General features: G+C 54.1%; 1 protein-coding gene across 1 annotated transcript in view; it reads right to left on the bottom strand.

Annotated features, from left to right (window-relative positions):
• Positions 1–20,595, bottom strand: part of JAKMIP1 (janus kinase and microtubule interacting protein 1) — a 134,391-nt gene that overhangs the window by 63,424 nt on the left and 50,372 nt on the right. The window contains exons 2-3 of the mRNA XM_007462458.1: positions 10,546–10,810; positions 2,587–3,081 (exon numbers count right to left, since the gene is read on the bottom strand). Coding sequence (XP_007462520.1) covers positions 2,587–3,081; positions 10,546–10,674 — 624 coding nt within the window. The 5' untranslated portion in view covers positions 10,675–10,810. The remainder of the gene's footprint in view (positions 1–2,586; positions 3,082–10,545; positions 10,811–20,595) is intronic.

Genomic DNA, 20,595 nt, shown 5'->3' with positions numbered 1-20,595 from the left:
GGGAAAGAACAACAGTCTGGATGATGGCTATCACTTTTTACTTACATGCTAGTGTGAGCTCGGGACTACATTTGTACTTAAGAGACACTCTCTCTCTCTCAGTCTTCAAAAGACCCTCAAAGTAGACATTATTTACTCCATCTTACAGATAAGCTTGAGGCCCTGAGAGGTGAATGTGCCCACACACTAGTCAGAAGCAGATCCATGATTCAGACTCAGGTCGGCCCCTGCAAAGCCCTCACTATGCCCTCTCTCAGCCCCAGAGGCACAGAATCTAATCATTTCTCAGCAGTCACATCCATCAGGACACTTGTCTCAGTGAAAACCTCAGTTTAGCCAGCTCCCAGCGAACCCACCAATTTGTGAATAATTCTGTTAGTTCCACTTCATTTGCAAAGTTTGGAGCATCAAAGAATGAAAAAGGAGCTGCTACCCCAAGATCCATTCTCGTCTCCTCCTTGGTACCTGTAGTTGGGTGAATGGTGTCCCCCTCAAATTTCATGTCTATTAGGAAAATCAGAATGCGATCCTATTAGAAATAGGGTCTTTACATATATAACTAAGATGAAATCATAACAGATTGGGGTGGGCCCTAGATCCAGTAACTGGTGTCCTTATAAGAAGACGACAAGACACAGCCACGTGGGGAAGAGAAGGCCATGTGGAGGCAGAGGCTGGAGTCATGCAGCTGCAAGCCGAGGAATGCCAAGGATTCCCGGCAACCACCCGAGCCTGGAAGAGGCAAACAAAAGATTCTTCCCTGGAGCCTTCAGAGGGGCACAGCCCTGCTGACACCTTGTTTTCAGACTTCTAGACTCCAGAACTGTGAGAGAATAAATTCCTGTTGTTTTAAGCCATGGAGTTTGTTATAGCAGCCCTAGGAAATGAACAGAGTGCCATACCAGGATTTATTAGGAGCTGCCATGCATTTCCCAGCTCCCCTTGCAGCTGGGTGAGGCTGAGCAAGTAACTTCTGGCCAAAGAGATGGAAGTGGAGGTACATAGAACCTCCAGAAAGAAAAGTGCTTTTAAATGAAGACCATACCCTCCTTCGTCTGCCCTCCTATCGCCAACCTGGGATGCAGATGTGATGGCTGGCACTCCATGGCATGAGGGGCCATGAGGACCATGGCCACATCCCAGAGCCCCTTCTGAGGGGAGAGGTAAGAGGCCCTGTGGCCTACCCTACTCTGTGGAGCACTTTACAGACTTTGTATATGAAAGAGAAATAACTTCCAGATTTTAAGCCCCTGTGTACTGGGGGGAGTCTTCTCAGACCTAATCCTAACTGGTCTAAAGAATGTGTCCAATAGCTGACCAACGTGTCCCACGTTGACCATAACTGCCTTTTCTTCTTGACTGTTTCTTAAGAGGCATGTTAAATGTGTAAGTGGAAGCCTGGAAGCCTTCTTGCATTTATAATCCAATCCAGCTGACAAAGAAACAAAACGCAGGCCACTTTCTGAACACGTTGCCAAGAGGCCTGTCTGGCAAGGGACATTTATCAAATGCGTGGAGAACTGGAGAAATGGACATTTATTCTTTTCACTCTCTTCTCCTAAGTGGCCCCCACACACTGAGACTACCTGAGCTGGGGATATTTCTGTTTGGCACTGAAATGGAAACAGACACCAAGTCCTTGGTTCGTTTTAAATTAAGCTTCGTCTGTCTCTTGTGCAAATACTTGTTTTTTTCCCCATTTTATTTACCTTAAATATAAATTTCCTGTAACAGAGGAACATATTTTATATGTCTCCTATTACACAAACTATAAGCTGCTGATAGATGCTTTAGTTAACTTAATTCTCATAATGCTGTAACAGATATGTGATTATTCCTCCTTTTGTAGGTGAGGCACCAGAGGCTTAGAGACGGTAAGCAACTTGATTGGGCTCACACAGCTAACAAGTGAGGGAGTCTGGATTCACACCCAGAAGAGACTGTCTCCAAAGCCTTCTCTTCCTATTATGTGATAACACCGCCCCTACACACCCAAAGGGAAAAGGGGCTGGGGAATACTTCTGAGAACTTACTATCAGTATGTGCTTAGATTTTCTACACATTAGACATTTAAAATCAGTGCATCTCTTCTGCCATTCTTGGTACTGGCTTGTTAAGCTGTGAACTGATGCTCTGTCACTGACTGGTGACCAGTCTAGGGATGAACAGCTGGACCAGGCCTCCAAAAAGAACACCTGGTCCTTCTGCCTCCAGTCCTTAAATTTCTTAGGTGTCTTCCACAGACAGGAGAGACCTGCCAAAGCTTCCATTCCACGCCCAGGCAGGGGCTTTGTTGGAACCCCAGGGTCTAGAACCATGCCTGGAGCACAGTGGGTCCCCAAAACTCGGCATTTACTGCTCCGTGAGGGAGGACTGGGGCACTTGCTTGTGGAGAGGACACGGCGCATGCGTCAAGGAAGGATGGGCTGCGTGTGTGCGAAGGAGGGCTTGCGTGTGTGCAGGGAGGACAAGTTGCTTGTGCGTAAGAGGGAGCAGGGTGCATGTGTGCAGGGAGGATGGGCTGCGCGTGTGGAAGGTCAGGTACGCACGCGAGCCGGTGGGGGGGGGAGAGGGCAGCGCACTTACCAGCCGGCGGATGTCGCGCTCGCACTCGCGCTTGATGCGGTGCACCTCGTCCTGGTGCGCCTGGTAGGCGGCGCGCAGGTCGGCCGCCTTGGCCTTGTCGGCCTGCATGCAGTTGCCGAGTGCCTCCTCCGCCTGTTTGCGTGCCGCCTTGAGCTCCAGGATTTCCTGCTGCAGCCGCAGGCGCTCGCCGTCGAAGGCCCTGCGCGCCTCTTCGCGCGCCTCGGCCAGCAGCGCCGTCTTGACCTTGTCGGCTGCACCGTCGCGCAGCACGTTCAGCGTGGCCTGCAGCCGCTGCAGCTCGCCCTCCTTGATCTTGGCCGTGCGCGCTGCCTCCTGCTCGTGCTGGCGGATGAGCACCTCGCGCAGCGCCTGCAGCTCCTTGGTCTTCTCCTCGTGCAGCTTGGCCCTGAGCTCCGAGATGTAGGCCGTATGTCGCCGCTGCTCCTGCTCGCGCTCCAGCTTGGCCTCCTGCAGCCGCTCGCGCAGCTTGCCCACCTGCAGCCGTGGGGGGAGAGCCAGTCAGGGTCCGGGCTGGGGGAGCCGGCCAGGCCCGCCGCCACCTCCCCGTGTCCCTTCGTGTGCGACAGGCCCCTGAGACCCTCCCCCGGTCCCCGCACTCCAATTCCCCCTCCCGCCACCTCCACCAGTCCCACGCAGAGTCTTCCCTACTATTTTGTTGAGATGTTCCCAGCCGTGGAAAAACATCTGAGGGTGTTGGAGACGAGAGTAAGGCTCTGACATCCCTTCCAATTTGGAGATTCACGAGGAAGGACAATTTATCAGTCACAAAATATGCCGCGCAGAAATCATCTGTCTCATCAGAGCAGGACAGATTGTAAACCAGAAGCACATTTCCAGTGCCCATGCCCTGAACTCTGGAGTTGGAGGAGGCCGAGCAGGTGGACGTAGAGAGGGGCAGGGCTGGAGGTGCCCTCACTGCTGAGTGGCTCTCCTGCCCGGGCTGGGGGCTTCTGTGCCCCTCCGCCCCACATGAAGCTCTCACAGCGCCAGGAAAGAGGTAACTGCTTTGCCACAAGGCAGCCGAGTATCAGAGATGCGCCACTGGTGACCTGCCTGGGATGAGGGGCTGCCAAGGGGCAGAGCCAGGCTTCACCCCCAGGCGCCTGGCCCCAGGGCCAGTGCTCTGCAGGTGCCAGGCTGCTAACCCCACCAGAAGGTTTTCGTCTATTCAGCAAACAAAACATTATTTGTAAAATATGCCAAAGGAGTGTCTTCTTCAAACACTCCAAAAGGCTTTATTCGATCTTTTTATTTCAAATGTCACACAGTTACACACATTCCACAGGAACCCATTCGTTTTCTAAATTACAGCAATCTCCGAAGAACAGAAACACATGTGTCTCTCATGGATGAGCTGCTTCCAAGGTGGCAACATCTCCCCCAGACCACAGTCTATAGAACCCCAACGTGCTGAAATTAATTTTAGGTGAAGAGTTTTACGATGTCACTCGGGTTGATAAATCCTTACTCATAACAGCAGGGAAAGGAGCAAATAAACCTGGCCAGGCAAAGATACAAGATCGATGTCTCCTTACATCAAACATGCATAATCACAGAAATAAAACAAGGACCGGACCTGTCAGAGGGCTCATCTCACCCAAGAGCTAGAATTGGCCTCTTCCTAAGGGATTGAGTGCCAGGAAGCCAGAACTTTAAATATTTAACATGATCTCCCCAGGGAGGAACTAAATGCTTCTGGCATTCTCCTTCTAAGGAGGCAACACTGTTCTAATTTTCTGGGATGCTGACGGTGATTTGAAGTCAAAGGGATGGGATCTTGTCGGAATCCGAGTCTGCACTGACGAGTGCATTTCCCTCTGCAAATTACTTAACCTCGAGATGGTTAATGTTACGTGTCAGCTGGGCAGGGCTGTGGTACCCGGTCATTCGGCCAAACACCAGTCTAGATGTTGCTGTGAAGGAATTTTTAAGGATGTGATTAACATTTAAGTCAGTAGACCTGGAGTAAAGCAGATGACCCTGTATAATGTGGGTGGGCCTCACCGAGTCAGTTGACGGCCTTCAGAGAAAAGACTGAGGTCCTCCGACGAGGAAGGAATTCTGCCTCATTACTGTGAGATCAACGCTCCCTCGAATTTCCAGCCTATCTGCCCCGCAGATTTCAGATTTGTCAGCCTCCATGACCATGTGAGCCACCTTCTTGAAAAAAACCAAATCCCTCCCCATCTCTCTCTCCTACTGGTTTTCTCTCTGAAGAACCCTGACTATACAAACCTCCCAGAGCTTCCTGATCCTTCCCTGTGAAACAAGGCTATCAACAGCTGCCCCTTAAAGACCGCTGGGAGGAGGAAAGCTGAAAGCGGATGAGCGGATAAAGGGAAGTTTGGTCCCAGGCAGTAAAGGAAGGAGGAATGTGGCCAGCGTGAGCAGAGGTGTGTGCAGGGCAGCCTGGGGGAGGCCGGGCCTGCCCCTGGGAGGGGCAGAGGGGGCCAGCTGAGATGGGCCAGGTGACACCCGTGTGTAGGGCAGGGAGGCTAACAGTGGATGGGCTGTGGGAGAAGGCCCTGCTGGGTCCCACCTGCTCTGCCTAGAAAAGCTGAGGGCTGAGCCCAGGCGCCATGACCCAGGTGTGGCACAGTGAGGTGGGGGTGGCCCCTGGTGGGCACAGAGCACCCCCTCCTTACTCTATTGAGTGGAGCAGGTCTACGAAAGCCATGTGCCACTTGACTCGCCAGATGCCTCCAAGCTGTGCCCCGCCCCCAAGTCCAGAGGTGCAGCAGGAGAGAGGGGCCCTTACCAGCCTTGCCTCAGCATCTGGGCTCTAAATGTGGCAAGAGCAAAGTGACCAACAAAGGGCAGGCATCTAGGTGGGAGGGGCTGGCCTGGAGAACTCTGAGGCAGCACTGCCAGCGCCCCAGTGGGCACAGTGAAGTCAGCCTCCACTCGGCTCCTTCCCCAACGCCTCAGCCCATCTGTCAGCACTTGGTCTCCACTTCCAGGCCTAGACCACTTTTCCCCGTTCCCTGCGACCACCCTGGTCCAAGCCAGCGGCAGCAGACCTCTGCCACACCGTGGCAGTCACCTTCTCACCCATCGCCCTGCCTCTGCCCCCGCACACTCGCCCTTTAGTCCTTCCCGGCGGCCAGCACAGGCCTCTGAACACACACGTCAGAAGGTTTCCCTCCACTGCCCTCTGAATCCACAGGGTGTGGGTTAACCGTTCTGAAACCACTAGGGTGCTGAATAACTAAGTAAATGGGTGGTGGGGTCAGGCCCTCCCTGCTGGAGGGAGGACAGATGAGCGAGGGGAGGAGGCCAGAGGATCCAGGTGCTAGTGGATTAGCCTGGGGACATCAGTAAGAACTCATGTTTAACGTAATATACATATAGATGCTACATTTAGAAATATTTTAGATATGTATACATACACGGTTAGTATATACGTATACACTTCCTTGCTCTGTCAGCTAAGCCTAGAAGCAATGACATGCCAGCAGCGGTGAGCACACCCAGTGCCCAGATCCCGGTTTCTCATGCCATTCTCTAATAAGTGGGACCAGGGCTCCTTGGAGAAATGAGTGGCTCTAGGACTGGGGCAGGGAATATACAAGACGAACCTGGAGCACCTTACCGGACTAGAAAGTAAGGGTGTACCCAAGAATAAATTAATAAATAAATGCCACAATGATGGGGTGCAAAGGAACACAGGGGTCAACTGAAAGAGATTCCCGTGGCCAAAGCTAGAACAGTTTGAGCAACAAAATAAAGTAGTATTGGATTATAAGCCAAAGTGTAAAATAGTGTTCATAGTGATATAAATGACGGAATTGATACATGTAAAAAAGAAAACCAAAAAAACCCAAAAAAACCCTCAAGGGCTCTGTGGCATCCAGCATACAAGCCCAAGTCCTCCCCGGCCCACAGGACTGACCTCGGCTGATGGGTCTCCGGTCCTCCTCCCTGACCACCCAGCTCAAGCCACGTCCCTGGCTGCTGTACCTCAGACATGCAGGCACCTTCCCGCCTGCGGCCTTTCCCCAAGCTGGCCCTTCTGCCTGGAATGCTCCCAGCCAGGCCTCTGCAGGACCTGCCCTCCCACCCCCTGCAGCACCCCTTTGCTGACCACCTCCCAAAAGAGCCACCCCCACTGCAGCCCCACGACTCTCCACCTGCTTCTGCTGCTTTACTTTCTTGGCACTTTTCACTATGGAATAAATATTACATGCTAATCTCCTGGCCTTCGTTCCCTACCTCCCCCATTAGATACTAGCTCCAGGAGAGGATCTCCAGGGCAACCCAGCTTCTGGGACAGAGCATGGCACACAGTAGGTGCTCAATAGCTAGCCATGGACTGAGCAAAGGAAAGAATGAAAGGATGATGGGCCTGGCAGTATTGTAAATAATGAATGACAGCATCCACTCCCTGGGGCATGAGGGTGGCCGCGATTCTGGGGCACTGGCCTTTCCCTCCCCCACGTGGGTGCTGGCTCCTAAGCTAGCTGGTCCCTCTGCCTGGTCTCTGTGCCGTGACCTTCCCTCCATTCTCCAAGAGACCTGGAAGGCTTCCCCGACTGGGTCAGGGCCTCCCCTGGGCTCCCAGAGCCCTGCATTATTCCCTCCATCACCACACAAATCACACCCAAATTCCAACTCTCCCGGCCTACCCACTGCAGCTGGCAGCCCCTGCAGGGCAAGATGAAGCCTGATTCACTTCTGTAGCTGGACTAGTCCCTGGCCCGGTGTAGATCCAGACCAGGGTGGGCTGCTCACTGCAAGAACGAATGAATCACCAGCTGGTGAGTGGTGGGCAGCAGCCGGAACCTTCATGGCCTGGCTTGGGCCCATGTGCTGACCACTGCCCTCTCTGCCCCCACCCACTCCAGGCCACGGGCCTCAACAAGTCAGGGACTCTGCCCCAGTGGCCTTGGCACCCTGATTGGTGCTGAGGATGCTCCCAGGTGATGCCGGACACTTGGAACGGTGTGAGCCCTGCTCCCTTTTGTGCCAGCCAGCAAAATCCTTCAGAGCCAGCTCCATACCACCTCTGCAAAGCTTTCTCGGGCCACTCTGACCATTGCGTGGCTTCCTAAAATCTCTGGTGCAACATGCCAAGTACTGTCATCCGGCTAGCTCCCTGAGTATCTATCTGAGCACCCAGCCTGCCTGAGAGCAGGCCGTTTCTGAGTCACTTCCAAACGCCCAGCCCAGGCCCAGAGCACAGGCATGGGGCAGGGGGCTGGGGGCTCGATGAATGTGTGGATGAACCAACAGGTACGTTCCCCACATGCCCTCGCCCTGCGGTGTTCAATGGGGACTCCTCTGCTAAAGTAACAACACTGTAAATACATCAGCCACAGTTATCATGAGATCATATAGAAACAGCAGTTAAACGCAATCACAAAGTTTACACTTATGTTTCTCATACCAGCCAGTAAGCACATTGCTGAATTCTCTGAGAACAGAAACTCTCCCAGTGGTGGCCTGGATAAGCCCCCCGGCAGGGCCACGGGGTGGCTGGACTGAGCAAACGGGCAGCCAGGGCACGTAGAGGCAGGAGGTGCCTGGGGAGGCACAGACTGGGTTTCTTGTAGGCCTGGCTTCCAACCCAGTGCCAACACCTGTGTGACCTGTGACTGTGCGCACCTGCTGTGATGGGCTGAACTGTGTCCCCCCAAATTCCTGAGTGGCCATCCTAACCCCCAGACACTCAGAATGTGACTGTATTTGGAGACAGTCTTAAAAGAGGTTACTAAGTTAAATGAGGTCATGGGGGTGGGTCCTGATTCAATACAACTGGTGCCCTGACAAGAAGAGATTAGGACACAGATGCACACAGAGAAGAGCATGTGAGGACACAGGGAGAGGGCGGCTGACTACAAGCCAAGGAGAGAGGCCTCAGGAAAAACCCCTGCCTGCGCCTTGATCTCAGACTCCCAGCCTCCAGGACTGTGAGGAAATAAATCTCCGTTGTTGAACCCTTGCCCCGGTCTGTGGTACTTTGCTACGGCAGCCCAGCCACCTCTCCTCTCCAACCCTCAGTTTGCCCATCTATAAAGTGGGGAAAGCCACATCTGACCTCACAGGTCACTATGAGGGTCAGGAGGCCCTCTAAGGTACCTGATGTGGCCTGTGTAGCAGACGCGTAAGTGTCTGCCAACCGCTGAGTAACTACATGTGACAGGCAGTGCCCAGGCCCCGATTATGACTCTCTCATTCATTCCTTAAACAACCCAGGGAAGCAGACACATCAGATGTCCCCATTTAACAGATAGGGAAACTGAGGCATAAGGCAGCTACCTGGCTTGCCCCAAGGCCTCAAGGCGAGTTAGGTGGTGAAGGTGGGACGGAGACCTGGCCGAATGACGTTGGCTGTGTGGCTTTCCCCATAACCACAGCTGCTGCTGTTACTGCCTGGTCAGCCCCTCCAGGCCCAGCTGTGCAGCTGACAACCCAGGGGATCCTGGCAGGCAAATCCTTCCTGAGCTGGACAGGATGTGGACAGGCTGGCACCACCAGCAACTGTGCTGAAAGACCTTGGCTGCACTGGCCCTGGGATTCTGAGTGTCTGGGGATGGGAGGCAGCACGTGTGTCCCCAAGCTCCAGGAGCCCAGTCTTCATTGCCCCAGGTTGGGGACTCTGCCTCTGCTCTCCATGTAGCTGTCTTGAGCTGGGGTCAGAGCCAAGGACCAAGCCCCAGCCCCCTCCCCACCCAGGAGCTGGACCCTGCTCAGCACTGCAGCTGCTGCCAGAGTCCCAGCTCTCAACCAGATAGATACCTGCTGCCATCCCCCAAGCAGTCCCTCCCCTCCCTCAGGTGCTATGGGCAGGGCCGGAGGATACCTTCACAGCTTGGGGTATAAGGCCAGCCCCTCAGTCGGGCCCCCCAGGAGCAAGCCGATACCCCGTCCCCCTCTTCTCACACGAATGGCGGCTCCATCCTGCTAGGAGAGCACCTCCACCCTGCCTGCTTTTGCCCTCAAACCACCCAGGTCAGAACCACACCAACAAAGAGGACTGGGGCAGCGCTCAGGCACTGGATGGGCTTTTCTTGCTTACATTACCTAAGATCTTTAAGACAACCTTAAACTGGGTGGTTATCATGATGCCATGTTACACGTGAGAAAACGGAGGTTCAGAGACTTTATGTCACTTGTCTAAGATCGTGAAGCCAGTCAGGGGTCAAGGTGAGGTCTGAAGCCAGGTCTGCATGATTAGAAAGCCTGGGCTCGTCCCACTGTGACTGGCTGCCCATCACGTCAACACTTTGATTGGCACCCATCGTACTGACTGGCTCCAAAGCTCATACCTGCCTTCCGAGAGCAAAACAGCTCCCATCACAGAGCCAGGCTCCAAATCAAGCCCTTTATGTCAGGGGTCCCCAACCCCCAGGCCGTGGACCGGTACCGGTCTGCAGCCTGTTAGGAACCGGGCCGCACGGCAGGAGGTGAGCAGCGGGCACGCGAGCGAAGCTTCACCTGGCGCTCCCCGTGGCTCCCCACCGCTTGCGTTACCGCCTGTCCCCTCCCCCCGACCCTGTCCATGCAAAAACTGTCTTCCACGAAACCGGTCCCTGGTGCCAGAAAGGTTGGAGACTGCTGCTTTACGTATTGATATATGTATTTACATCCTTACTCCTGCCCACCGTCCCATCAGGTGGTACTGTTATGATCCCATCTTGCAGGTGAGGGAAGTTACGGTGTGGAGAGTGAAGTAACTTGTCCGAGATCAGAGCCAAATGTCGGGGAGGGTCGGGGGGGTGGGGGGTAGCGGACAGGATTCGCATCCAGGTGGTCTCTGTACCACCACTGATGTTATACCCATTTTAAAGAGAGGCAAGCTGAGGCTCAGAGAGGTGGAGTGCCCAACCCCACCCCAGCCCTGGGACACACCCTTCACACTTACCTCGGGGGCAATTTGTCCACCGGGAATTCACAGCCCACCCCTCACTTGAGCCAGGAGGCCCTTGTCCCTCCCACCTTGCTCTTTTCCTGCTGGAACTCGATCTGAATGCTGGTCAACTTGGCCCGCAGCTCCTCGTTGGCCATCTGCACCGCGTCCATCTCCACCTCAGGCTTCTCGCCCTTGCTCCGGCCTTTCTTAGACATGCTTCCTCTCAGGTTGAGATGCTGAGATCCTGTGTTCACTCCCGCCAGCCAGCAGGCGCCGCTCCCAGCTCCACCGTGCTAATCAGTCTCACAGGGCTCAGCTCCTCCTCTGCGTAAACCACCATCACTTGGGATCCTGGGGGAGGAAGGAAGCCAGGTAGGCAGAGAGAGAGGGGCTGGTGCCCCCTCGCCTGGGGCACTCAAGCATGATGGCAGGCAGCGTTTGCTGATGCCTCCCTCCCTGATCCGGGCACCTGCTCACCCCGAAGATGCCGCACCATTCACAACACTGACCTAGGGCTTCTCCAACAGGGGCTGCATCAGAATCACTTGGAAGCCTGTTAAGACGGGAGTCCTGGGCCCACCCCCAGGAATCTGATTTGCATGTCTCCCAGGCTCCCAGGTGAGGCTCCCAGGTGACCACCCCTCATTGAGTAGCTCTGTCTGGTCCAGTCCTGGCCTCATCAAGATGAGACTATGCTATCTAAGCAACTATAGACCTCGATCTGCAAGTGTGACTGAGCCTCAGTCAACCTGGTGCTTGATTCAAAGGCAGGATTCTGGGGGACCACAGAGCTCAAAGCTTGAGTCCTGTGGGGAGGGGCCCAGGGGACCTGGATGTCTCATCCACACACCCAAGTGATTCAGGAGCAGAGTCTAAGGACCACACTCTGAAAACTGAGCTTTCAGACTCCCTAAAGGTTAGTGGTTCCCTCCCCACCCCAAGGACTAGCACAGCACTGGTTGCCCAGAACTGCTAGCTCTGGGCCCGGTTTTGGTGCCCAAGCCAGCCTGGGGGAGTAGCACAGCCCCTGGAGGAGGTGACAGCCAAGCATGGTGCTCTGCGGTCCTCCAGGCCTCTGTGTCTGCCTGGCCAGGCCTGAGCTGGTCAGGCGGCCAACGGGATGCCCTGATAAGCTAACGGCCCCTCCAGCACTCACATTTCCCTGGGGGACCCCAGACCTTCCATTTGGTAGGGCTGCCCTCACAGCCCACACGGTGTCAAAGCCAAAGCCATTAAAATCAGGCCCTAGTGACAGCTAGTAGCACTGTGTATTGGATGCTACACCTCTGTCACCCCACAGAACACGGCACAGCACCATGTTGACAAAGAAGCCCGAGAGTCTCAGCAAGGAGATGTGACTGCTCAGTGCCACACCACAGGGAGAGAAGAGCCGAGAAGGTGCATTCCAGAAGTCGTACTCAGCACTGGCCCTGCGCTAGCCCTGTTATGCGATGGAGGACCAGACAGGGTCCCAGCCATCATAGAACTTTCTAGCCAGGGAGACAACTACGGAAATGAATACATAAAATAACTCTGGATTGTGATTGGCGTTGGAAAGAAATAGTAAACAGGGTATTTGAGACCTCTATCAAGTATTAGCCAGGTCACTGACAGAGGGAGACAAGGGGAGTAAACTGCCAGACCACATGCAGCCTAGAGAGCATGGACAGAGTCAAGGCCAGGTACAGAATGTGCAGCCCAGTGCAAAATGGAAATGCAAGGGTCTTGTTTCAAAAACTATTCAGGGGCCTCCCTGGTGGCGCAGTGGTTGAGAGTCCGCCTGCCGATGCAGGGGATACGGGTTCGTGCCCCGGTCTGGGAGGATCCCACATGTCGCGTAGCGGCTGGGCCCGTGAGCCGCGTAGCGGCTGGGCCTGTGAGCCGTGGCCGCTGAGCTTGCGCGTCCGGCAACGGGAAAGGCCACGACAGTGAGAGGCCCACATATCGCAAAAAAACAAAACAAAACAAAAACTATTCAGCTTTTCAACTATTCAGCTTTTCATGACCATGACACTGAGCATTAAACCAAGAGTGAAGCCCTCTGATGGCCTTTACAACCACACCATGCACTGGTGATGCTGGCCCTGGACAGAATTTAAGTGCAACTCTGAGGATGCTTGGTTGGGCAGCAGGTCCCAAGCAACAGGGGTCAGCTTTTGGCTGATGAGGACTACAGTGGGCTGAATGACGGTCCCCAAAAGACATGTTCACATCCTATTCCCCGGAACCTCGGAATATGCCCTTATTTGGAAAAAGGGTCTTTGCAGATGTAATCAAGTTAAAGATCCCAAGATGAGATCATCCACGATGAGGATGAGTCTTAAATTCAGTGACATGCGCCTTTGAAAGAGACACAGAGCAGAGAACACGCAGAAGGGAAGGCCGTGTGAAGAGAGAGGGGGGATTGGAGTGATGCAGCTGGAGGAGGTCGGGGGGTCCTCTCCTGGAGCCTCCAGAGCGAGCAGCACCCTGCCGACACCACTGACACCGCCAGATTTGGGACTCTGGCCTCCAAAACTGTAAGAAAGTAAATTTCTGTCATTTTAAGCCACTCCATTTGTGGAAATTCTTTATGGCAGACACCGGAAAGGAATACACTGGGCATGAAGGGAAAAACGCTCATGAGACACATTCAGCACTTTGTTTCATGACTTAAGATAGCCAGCTTCTCAGCACCGAGCCCTGCTTCCTTCCCTGCTTCCTTTCACATCAGTAATAAGCCAGCTCACGCCACACCACAGGCAAATCCCCTGTCCCTCACTCAGAGCCTACTATCTCATGATTTACACACAGTGCTAGCAAGCTGCGCTGTTCTCCCAGCCCAGAGCAGAAGGAAAACTAAAAACTGGCAGACGGTGTTCTGCAAAAGGCAAACACGCAGATAGGAGAATGAAAAGAGAGCAAAGATTTTTCTACCATACCTTCCCCCCCAAAAAATAAGAGAGTAAAATAATAATTACTTGTATTACCTTCAGTATTACCTTTAATACTTAAAAAGCCTGCAAGACCTAAAATATTAACATTCTTAGGACACCGCATTCTCCAATTACAGCAAATTAATAAGGTGCTACCTGTCCAGACCCTTATTATACAGTGTTGGTGCAAGATAGTCAGCGGGAGTTAAAAAAAAAAGCTCATGAGCTGTAATAAATAAAGTCAGCTGAGTCGGGTTTTCCTAACACGCATTCTGGGCTCGGGGGCTCAGGGCTATAAAGAGGACCCAGAAGGAGCTGGGCTCAGTCGCTCAGCCCAGCTCCGCCACCAACCTCTGTGCTCTCCTCACCCAGGACTCTCGAGCCATGAAGTGGAGCGGGCCGTGCAGGGGTGGTGTGGGCGCCAGGGCTGGCACCACGTCTAACCCCAGAGCAGGCTGCCTGCGGCCACGGTGCCGGGGCCTCTGCATCCCGCGACAGACCCCAGCAGCCCGGAGCTGGCACGTCTTAGAAATGATGACAGAACAGCACATCTGGCAGCGCTCGGCTCCCTGGGCCCTGCTCCAAGCTCTCTGTGTGGCGGCTCGGTCCTCACCTTGACCCCGGGGCTCCTGACCATCAGTGTCCGGCCACCAAGCCTTGTTCCCACCAGTTCTCAGAGGTGTCCCCTCCTCCCAAGGCCCTGGCCGTCCCGTTGGCCAGGCTGTGGCCTCCCCTGTCTCCTGTCCTGCACACTGTCTGCCCCCCCCCCCGACCAGGCTCCAGGGGCAGTGGGATGACCCTCCTCGCCACTCCCTGCTGACAACAGGCAGGGGACAGTGCCCATGGCCACAGAAAGCAGCCCTCTGTGCTGGGCCCTGATCCACTGCCCGGCCTGAGCCAGTGGTGTGGCCCCTGTGGGCCACACCTGCCGTCCCCTGCAGTCCTCAGCCCGTGCCTCTCCCTGCCTGACAGGGCCACCTCCTAACTGTGCCCAGCACTCGACTCCGGCCACACCTCCTCCGGCAGCCCTCTCTGCCCCACAGGCAGGGTCAGGGTGTCCTTGCAGCCCAAACCTCACCAGATTGACTCTCAGCCACCATCCAGAACCATGAGTCCAGCAGGGTTGGGGCCGCCACAGGAGACAGAATCATTTTACTGATGGGGAAACTGAGGCCCAGACAGATCAGAGGCCTGCCTGGGGTCACAGGGAGAGGGGGCCCAGTGGGGAGAGGAGAACTCCCCACTCCCCGGAGCCCACCTGGCAGTCGGCAGAGCTTGCCTTGAGCTGCAGAGGCTGTGGGGTGGGCACCAGCCCACACGGACCCCACGGGCCCAGCCCCAGCTCACTGGGGTGCCCTCGGCTCCCGTGGCCCCCACCGCCGGGCCAATGATGTCATTCATCACAGCAGCTGGGCTCCCCTGCCCGGGCTGACTGACCCCTCACCTAGGACCCTCTCATCCCAGGGGCCACCGGAGCCAAGACCCTGCCAAGCTCCTCCCTACACCGAGGGCCACCCGTTCCCACTGAGCTGGGACTGAAGCCCCTTGCTGCCAAGTCCCCCAGCCGCGGACTCCGCAACCACAGGGCCTGCGCTGTGCTGACCTCCTTTTCTAGTTCAGGTTATACATTTTGCACCCAACAAACGTCTGAGGGTCCCTCTAGTGACAGGGAGGGGTGGCTTCTGTTAATGTTCTACATACACCACACACCACACAAATGCACACACACCACAATGCACACATCATACAGAAGCACACACACAATGCACACACCACACACATACACCACAGAGAAGCGAGTACACATACGCGCTGCTAAGGACTGAATGTCCCTCTCCAAAATTCGTATGTCAAAATTCTAATGTCCGATGCGATGGTATTAGGAGATGTGCCTTTGGGAAAAAGTTAGATCATGAGGGTGGAGTCCCCGTGAATGGGATTAGTGCCTTTAGAGTCTCTGCCTTGTGAGGACTCAGCAAGAAGGCAGCTGTCTACAAGCCAGGAAGAGGGCTCTCATAAGAACCTGAGCATCCTGGCACCGTCATCTTGGACTTCTAGCCTCTACAACTGTGAGAAATAAATGCCTGTTGTTTAAGCCATGCAGTCTATGGAATTAAGTTATAGCAGCCCAAGCTGACAAAGACACATACATACCACACCACAGGCGTCGAACACCACACACTCACACCACACACACAGATGCACACCAAACACCACAAACTCACCACACACATACCCTCCAAACACAACACACATCCCATACACACCACACACACTAGTTCAGCATTTCCAATGAGGATGGGGAAACCCCGAATGTCCAAGGAAAGCATTTCTGAGATGCGCAGACCTGCCTCTCCAGTCTCCATGTCGGAATTCCCAAAAAGGGGTCCTGAGCATCTTGTGAAGGCTCCTTGGAGCCTCCAATGACTCGGGAAGGCCTGGGTGCTTCAGAATTCCTGTTATTAACAACAAAGGGAAGCACAGAATCGGCAGGCTCTGAGCAGGTGCCCTCACAGCAGGCCCACAGGCTGACGGGATCATCATTCCCATCGTTCCACCAAGGGAACTGGGCTCAGAGGGGTTCAGAGCCGCCCAAGTCACTGCAGGTGAGCCCCATCTGAGTCTGGTTTACCAGCTGTCCGCCATGGCTCACCTCACTGCGGCCAAACCACAGAGTGACCCCAGGGGCAGGCAGTGCAAAGGTTGTTCTCCCGATTAAGAGATGAGGAAATTGAGGCTCACACACACACACACACACACACACACACACACAGACACATACACACTAAAAAGCCACACATCTGGGTTTGCTGAAAAGCTGGTTGTTCTGGAAGGAAGGGGGTAAGCAGAGGAGAAAGGGGGTGTGGGCTGTGCCCTGGGGATGGCAGGGCAGAGACTGCGGGCCCTGGCAGGGGAAGCTCAGCGGCCAGCCTCAGACTCCCACTGGTCAGGTCACTAGGACGACCCCACCGGCACACTGGTAAGGGCCACTGGGACAATGGCTATGACAGTACTTGGAAGGCCATGAGTGGCTCAGAAACAGGGCTTTTCACTGTGTGATGAAAAAATAATGCAAACAAAGACAAGGTCAGTGAGCAGGGACCCTGGGACCCAGAGGCCCCACAGGTCACCTCCTCCTGGCCACTCCCCTGCGGGAGCTGCCACACATGGCCTTCCAGCCTCTTTTTTTTTTTTTTTTTTTGCGGTACGCGGGTCTCTGACTGTTGTGGCCTGTCCCGTAGCGGAGCACAGGCTCCGGACGCGCGGGCTCAGCGGCCATGGCTCACGGGCCTGTGGGATTTTTTTTTCTTGCGTTATGCGGGCCTCTCACTGTTGTGGCCTCTCCCATTTGCGGAGCACAGGCTCCGGACGCGCAGGCTCAGCGGCCATGGCTCACGGGCCCAGCCGCTCCGCGGCATGTGGGATCCTCCCGAAACGGGGCACGAACCCGCGTCTCCTGCATCGGCAGGCGGACTCTCAAGCACTGCGCCACCAGGGAAGCCCACTTCCAGCCTCTTTTGAAAGTCCCTCCAGGGACAGGAAGATGCCACCACAATGAGAACGTCTGCTCTCCAGGGCATCCCTACTTTAGAATGCACTTCCTATTTCAAGCCAAAAACACGCAGACACACAAATAAAAAGGGCCTCCTTAGGACTTCTGCCGTTAGTGCCTTCCAGCACCTGGAAGCTGCCCCAAACGAGCCCACTCCCCCGCCACACAGGAGGCCCTTTAGAGACTGAAGATGCCCATCACACTCCCCTACCTTTCTCTCCTCCAGGAGACGAGGCGTAAGAAGAGCGAGGCACATGCCCCTCATCAGGCACCACGGTCAGCCTTTTACAGGACAAATCCATCTAAGCCTCCCAATGACTATGATGCAGGTGCTATTGTTACCCGCATCTTGTGGATGGAGGAATCGAGGCCCCAAACAGTAAGTAAGTTGCCTGCGGTCATGCAGTTAGAAAAGAGGCAGGCAGACATGGATGCAAATCCCAGTCAGTCACTCTGTTCTGCGATCTGTGATTTGAGTTCCCTGGGCCTCGGTCTTCCCATCCGTGAAGTGGAGCTGTCACTGTTGAGAAGGTCCTAGACAGTAGGTACTCAGCAAGGGACATCTCTCCATGGGGACAGGGCCGGCCAGCACCGGTTTCCTGTGGGTGTGTTTTTCCAAACGTGTGGACAAAGCACTCTACACCCCGGAGCCAGGCACTGCGGATGGTGTGTTGGATGGAGCTCAGAGGGACACAGAAAGAGGAGGGGGTGAAGGGAAGCCTGGGGCCTGGGAGTTCGTCCCCACAGTGGGGAACCCGGCTGGTGGCAAACTTGCTTCCTCAAGTGGAGAGAAAAGAATGGACTCATCTACTGGACAAACCCCAGCTCAGGGGGACACACAGGCATGGGCCGCTCCTCCCACCATTGACTTTGCTGCCTGCCCCTCACGGGCAACACCCAAACCCACGGTGCCACCTGTCAGATTCCCTCTAGCGTCCTTCCCTTTCCCCGCACCTGCCACCTGCAGTCTGGCGGACTATCAAGCAGTCTCCCTGGCCCCCCGACTCCAGTCACCCAGCTACAGCCACCAAGAGGAAGCCTCCTGAAGCAGGAGTCAGCCCACATTGCACCCCTGCCTAGAAAATAATCAAAACAACAACAGTAATAATCAAACAACATGTCAACCTGCTTTGGTCCCACTGCCTCAGGGGAAAGTCTGCACATCACCGAGGATGCCTTGCGAGGCCCCTGCCATCTCGCCCCATTGCCGCGTCTCCTTGTCTGCTTGCCCTGCCGGATTCTCAGCTACTTTGAAACCATCTTACTCACTTGACTCTCCAGTATCAAGCAAAGTGCCTGCCCAGAACAGGTGCTTGGTGACATCAGGACCCCTCCCAGACATCTGCTGATCTGTAAAAGCATCACATACACTTCTTTCATACCCAGCCCACGGGTGTCTTTACAATTACAAAGTTCAGGCGGAAGGACACAAGAGATCCTTCAAGGGATGCAGGATTCCTGAGTCCTTGGTAAAAATAACCCCCCCAACCATGAAGCCGAGCATCACTACGTAAGAACTGACTTCTGCGTGGACAGAGATGCGAGTGCCCGGGATAGCGGGTCTGGCTCACTTGCAAGCTGGCCCCCTTGCTGTGCCAGATGGGTACCCCCCATAGTCAAATATGGCCCTCAGCAAAATGACAAGATATGAGCATCAAAGACTTTGGCCTTGCCCTTGGGTAGCTGCTCGCAGACAGGAGCTCAGCCGAATGAACACGTCATTCCCTCATTTGTTCAGCGCAAGCGCACTGCTCACTTCCTGTACGCAGGCACTGCGCTGGGCACTGGACCACGGCACCGAGTAGCCCCGCCCCACCCCACCCCCACCTCGGGATGCTGACGGCCTCTCCAGCCCAACGCTCCATCCTCTCAGACCCCTGCTCCCTTGCTCTTTTCAGTATCTCCATACCAGCTGCAGAGGAGACCTGCCCTTTGCACCTTAAAACTGCTGTAAGAAGGGTGTAGTGAGATTTCTCCAAGGACCACCACCCTTCAATCCCTGGAAAAGTATTAGGAGGTCAGAACACCCCCTCCTTTTGATGGCAGCATCACCTGCCATCGTCACCTCTGAGGTCAAGACCATGTGAATGGCTGGAGCTGACATAAGCAACAGCTGGACCCTGAGGACAGCCCTTCAACAGGAGCAGGAGGGCCCGGGGATCTCTGGACAGCCTCCATCACCTGGTCCTAGCATGGCCATCTTGATACGGCCCAGATAAGTAGAGTACAGCCAAGTTCAGGGACAGGAGGCCTCTCTGAACTTGCAGACTCTGAAACACCAGGACTCACGGTCAAGGACCCACAGAGGCCACACCTGCACTCGTGGATGCCAGCTCCCCTCCCCTGCCAAAAAAAAAACAGAGAAACCCAAACCGGGCAACACTGTGCAGTTACCTGCCCTGTGGCCACTTTGGCAAAGTTCAGCCCAGTGAAAAGGAGGGGACCCCTACACAGGAGAGAGGAAGGGAGGAAAAATGGAAGAAAAAAACAAGGGAGGGAGGGAAAGAAAAAAGGGAAGGAAGGAGGGAGGAGGGAGAACACAGAAAGAATGGAATCAAACTTCTAGTTTCTGGTCTGGTGTGTAAGGAACTTGGGAGCCATCACAAGACAAGAGCTGAACAAACTGGAAATCAGTAACTTTTCGTATATCCGTCAGAGAACCGAGGTCATGAGGCAAACCACTGCAGGCAGGCAGATACAGAGAACAACATACCACAGCAGAAACCCAGGAGTAGAAACCTCTGTGGGAACCGGTTCAGATTCCTTTTACCAAATACTTCCTGGCCAGCTTTCAACAACAACAACAAGTTACAAGGTATACTAAAAGGCAAAAACAAACAAACAAAAAACAACCAAACAGAAAAAGTATGAAAAGACAGAATAAGCATCAGAACCAGACTAAGATATAGCAGTGATACTGGAATTATAAGACTGAAACCTTAAATAACTCTGATCAGTACGTTAAGGGCACTAATGGAAAATGTAGACAACATGCAAGAATAGATGGCTAATGTCAGCAGACATGGAAATTCTAAGAAAGGAGCAAAAAATGCTGGAGATCCAAAACACTGTAACAGAAATGAAGAATGCCTTTGATGGGCTCAGTGAGTTTGAAGATACATCAATACAAACTTTCCAAAGTGAACAGCAAATTAAAAAAAAACAACTCTTGAGATAAACAGAATAGAATATCCCAGAACTGTGGGATAATTACAAAAGTTGTAACGTACGCATAATGAGAGAAGAGAGAAGAAACAGAGAAAGCAACGCAAGAAATATTTGAAGCAATAATTGAATGTTTGAAGTCCCACCCCTGAGTGGACTTGAACCCAAACCTTTGAAAGCCCAGTCCACTGGTTCCTTCCCAAAGCACTGCCCAGTAGAACTGCTAGCTGTCACAGAAATTCTTACAAACGTTTTCAAACCATCACCTAACACTGTGATAGAGACTGGTGTCCTGGGAATTAAGAAACAGTGGGAGGGGGAAAATTACACAGTGAATGGTCCATTCCTTCAATGTTTATGGAAGTGCTCTGGTTTCCTGCAGGCATCTATGAATCCATAATTTGGTCTGTTTAAACCCAAATAACCGTGAGAATATTTAAGCACTTTTGGAAAGATCCTATTTCAGCACCCCAGTGATAATATTTCCCTCCAGGAGCAGGAAT

Source organism: Lipotes vexillifer, unplaced genomic scaffold (assembly GCF_000442215.2).
Source record: "Lipotes vexillifer unplaced genomic scaffold, Lipotes_vexillifer_v1.1 scaffold1824, whole genome shotgun sequence".
Taxonomy (NCBI): Eukaryota; Metazoa; Chordata; class Mammalia; order Artiodactyla; family Lipotidae; genus Lipotes; species Lipotes vexillifer.
The sequence above is the reverse complement of the archived record's forward strand: the minus strand, read 5'-3'. Positions and strand labels throughout refer to the sequence as shown.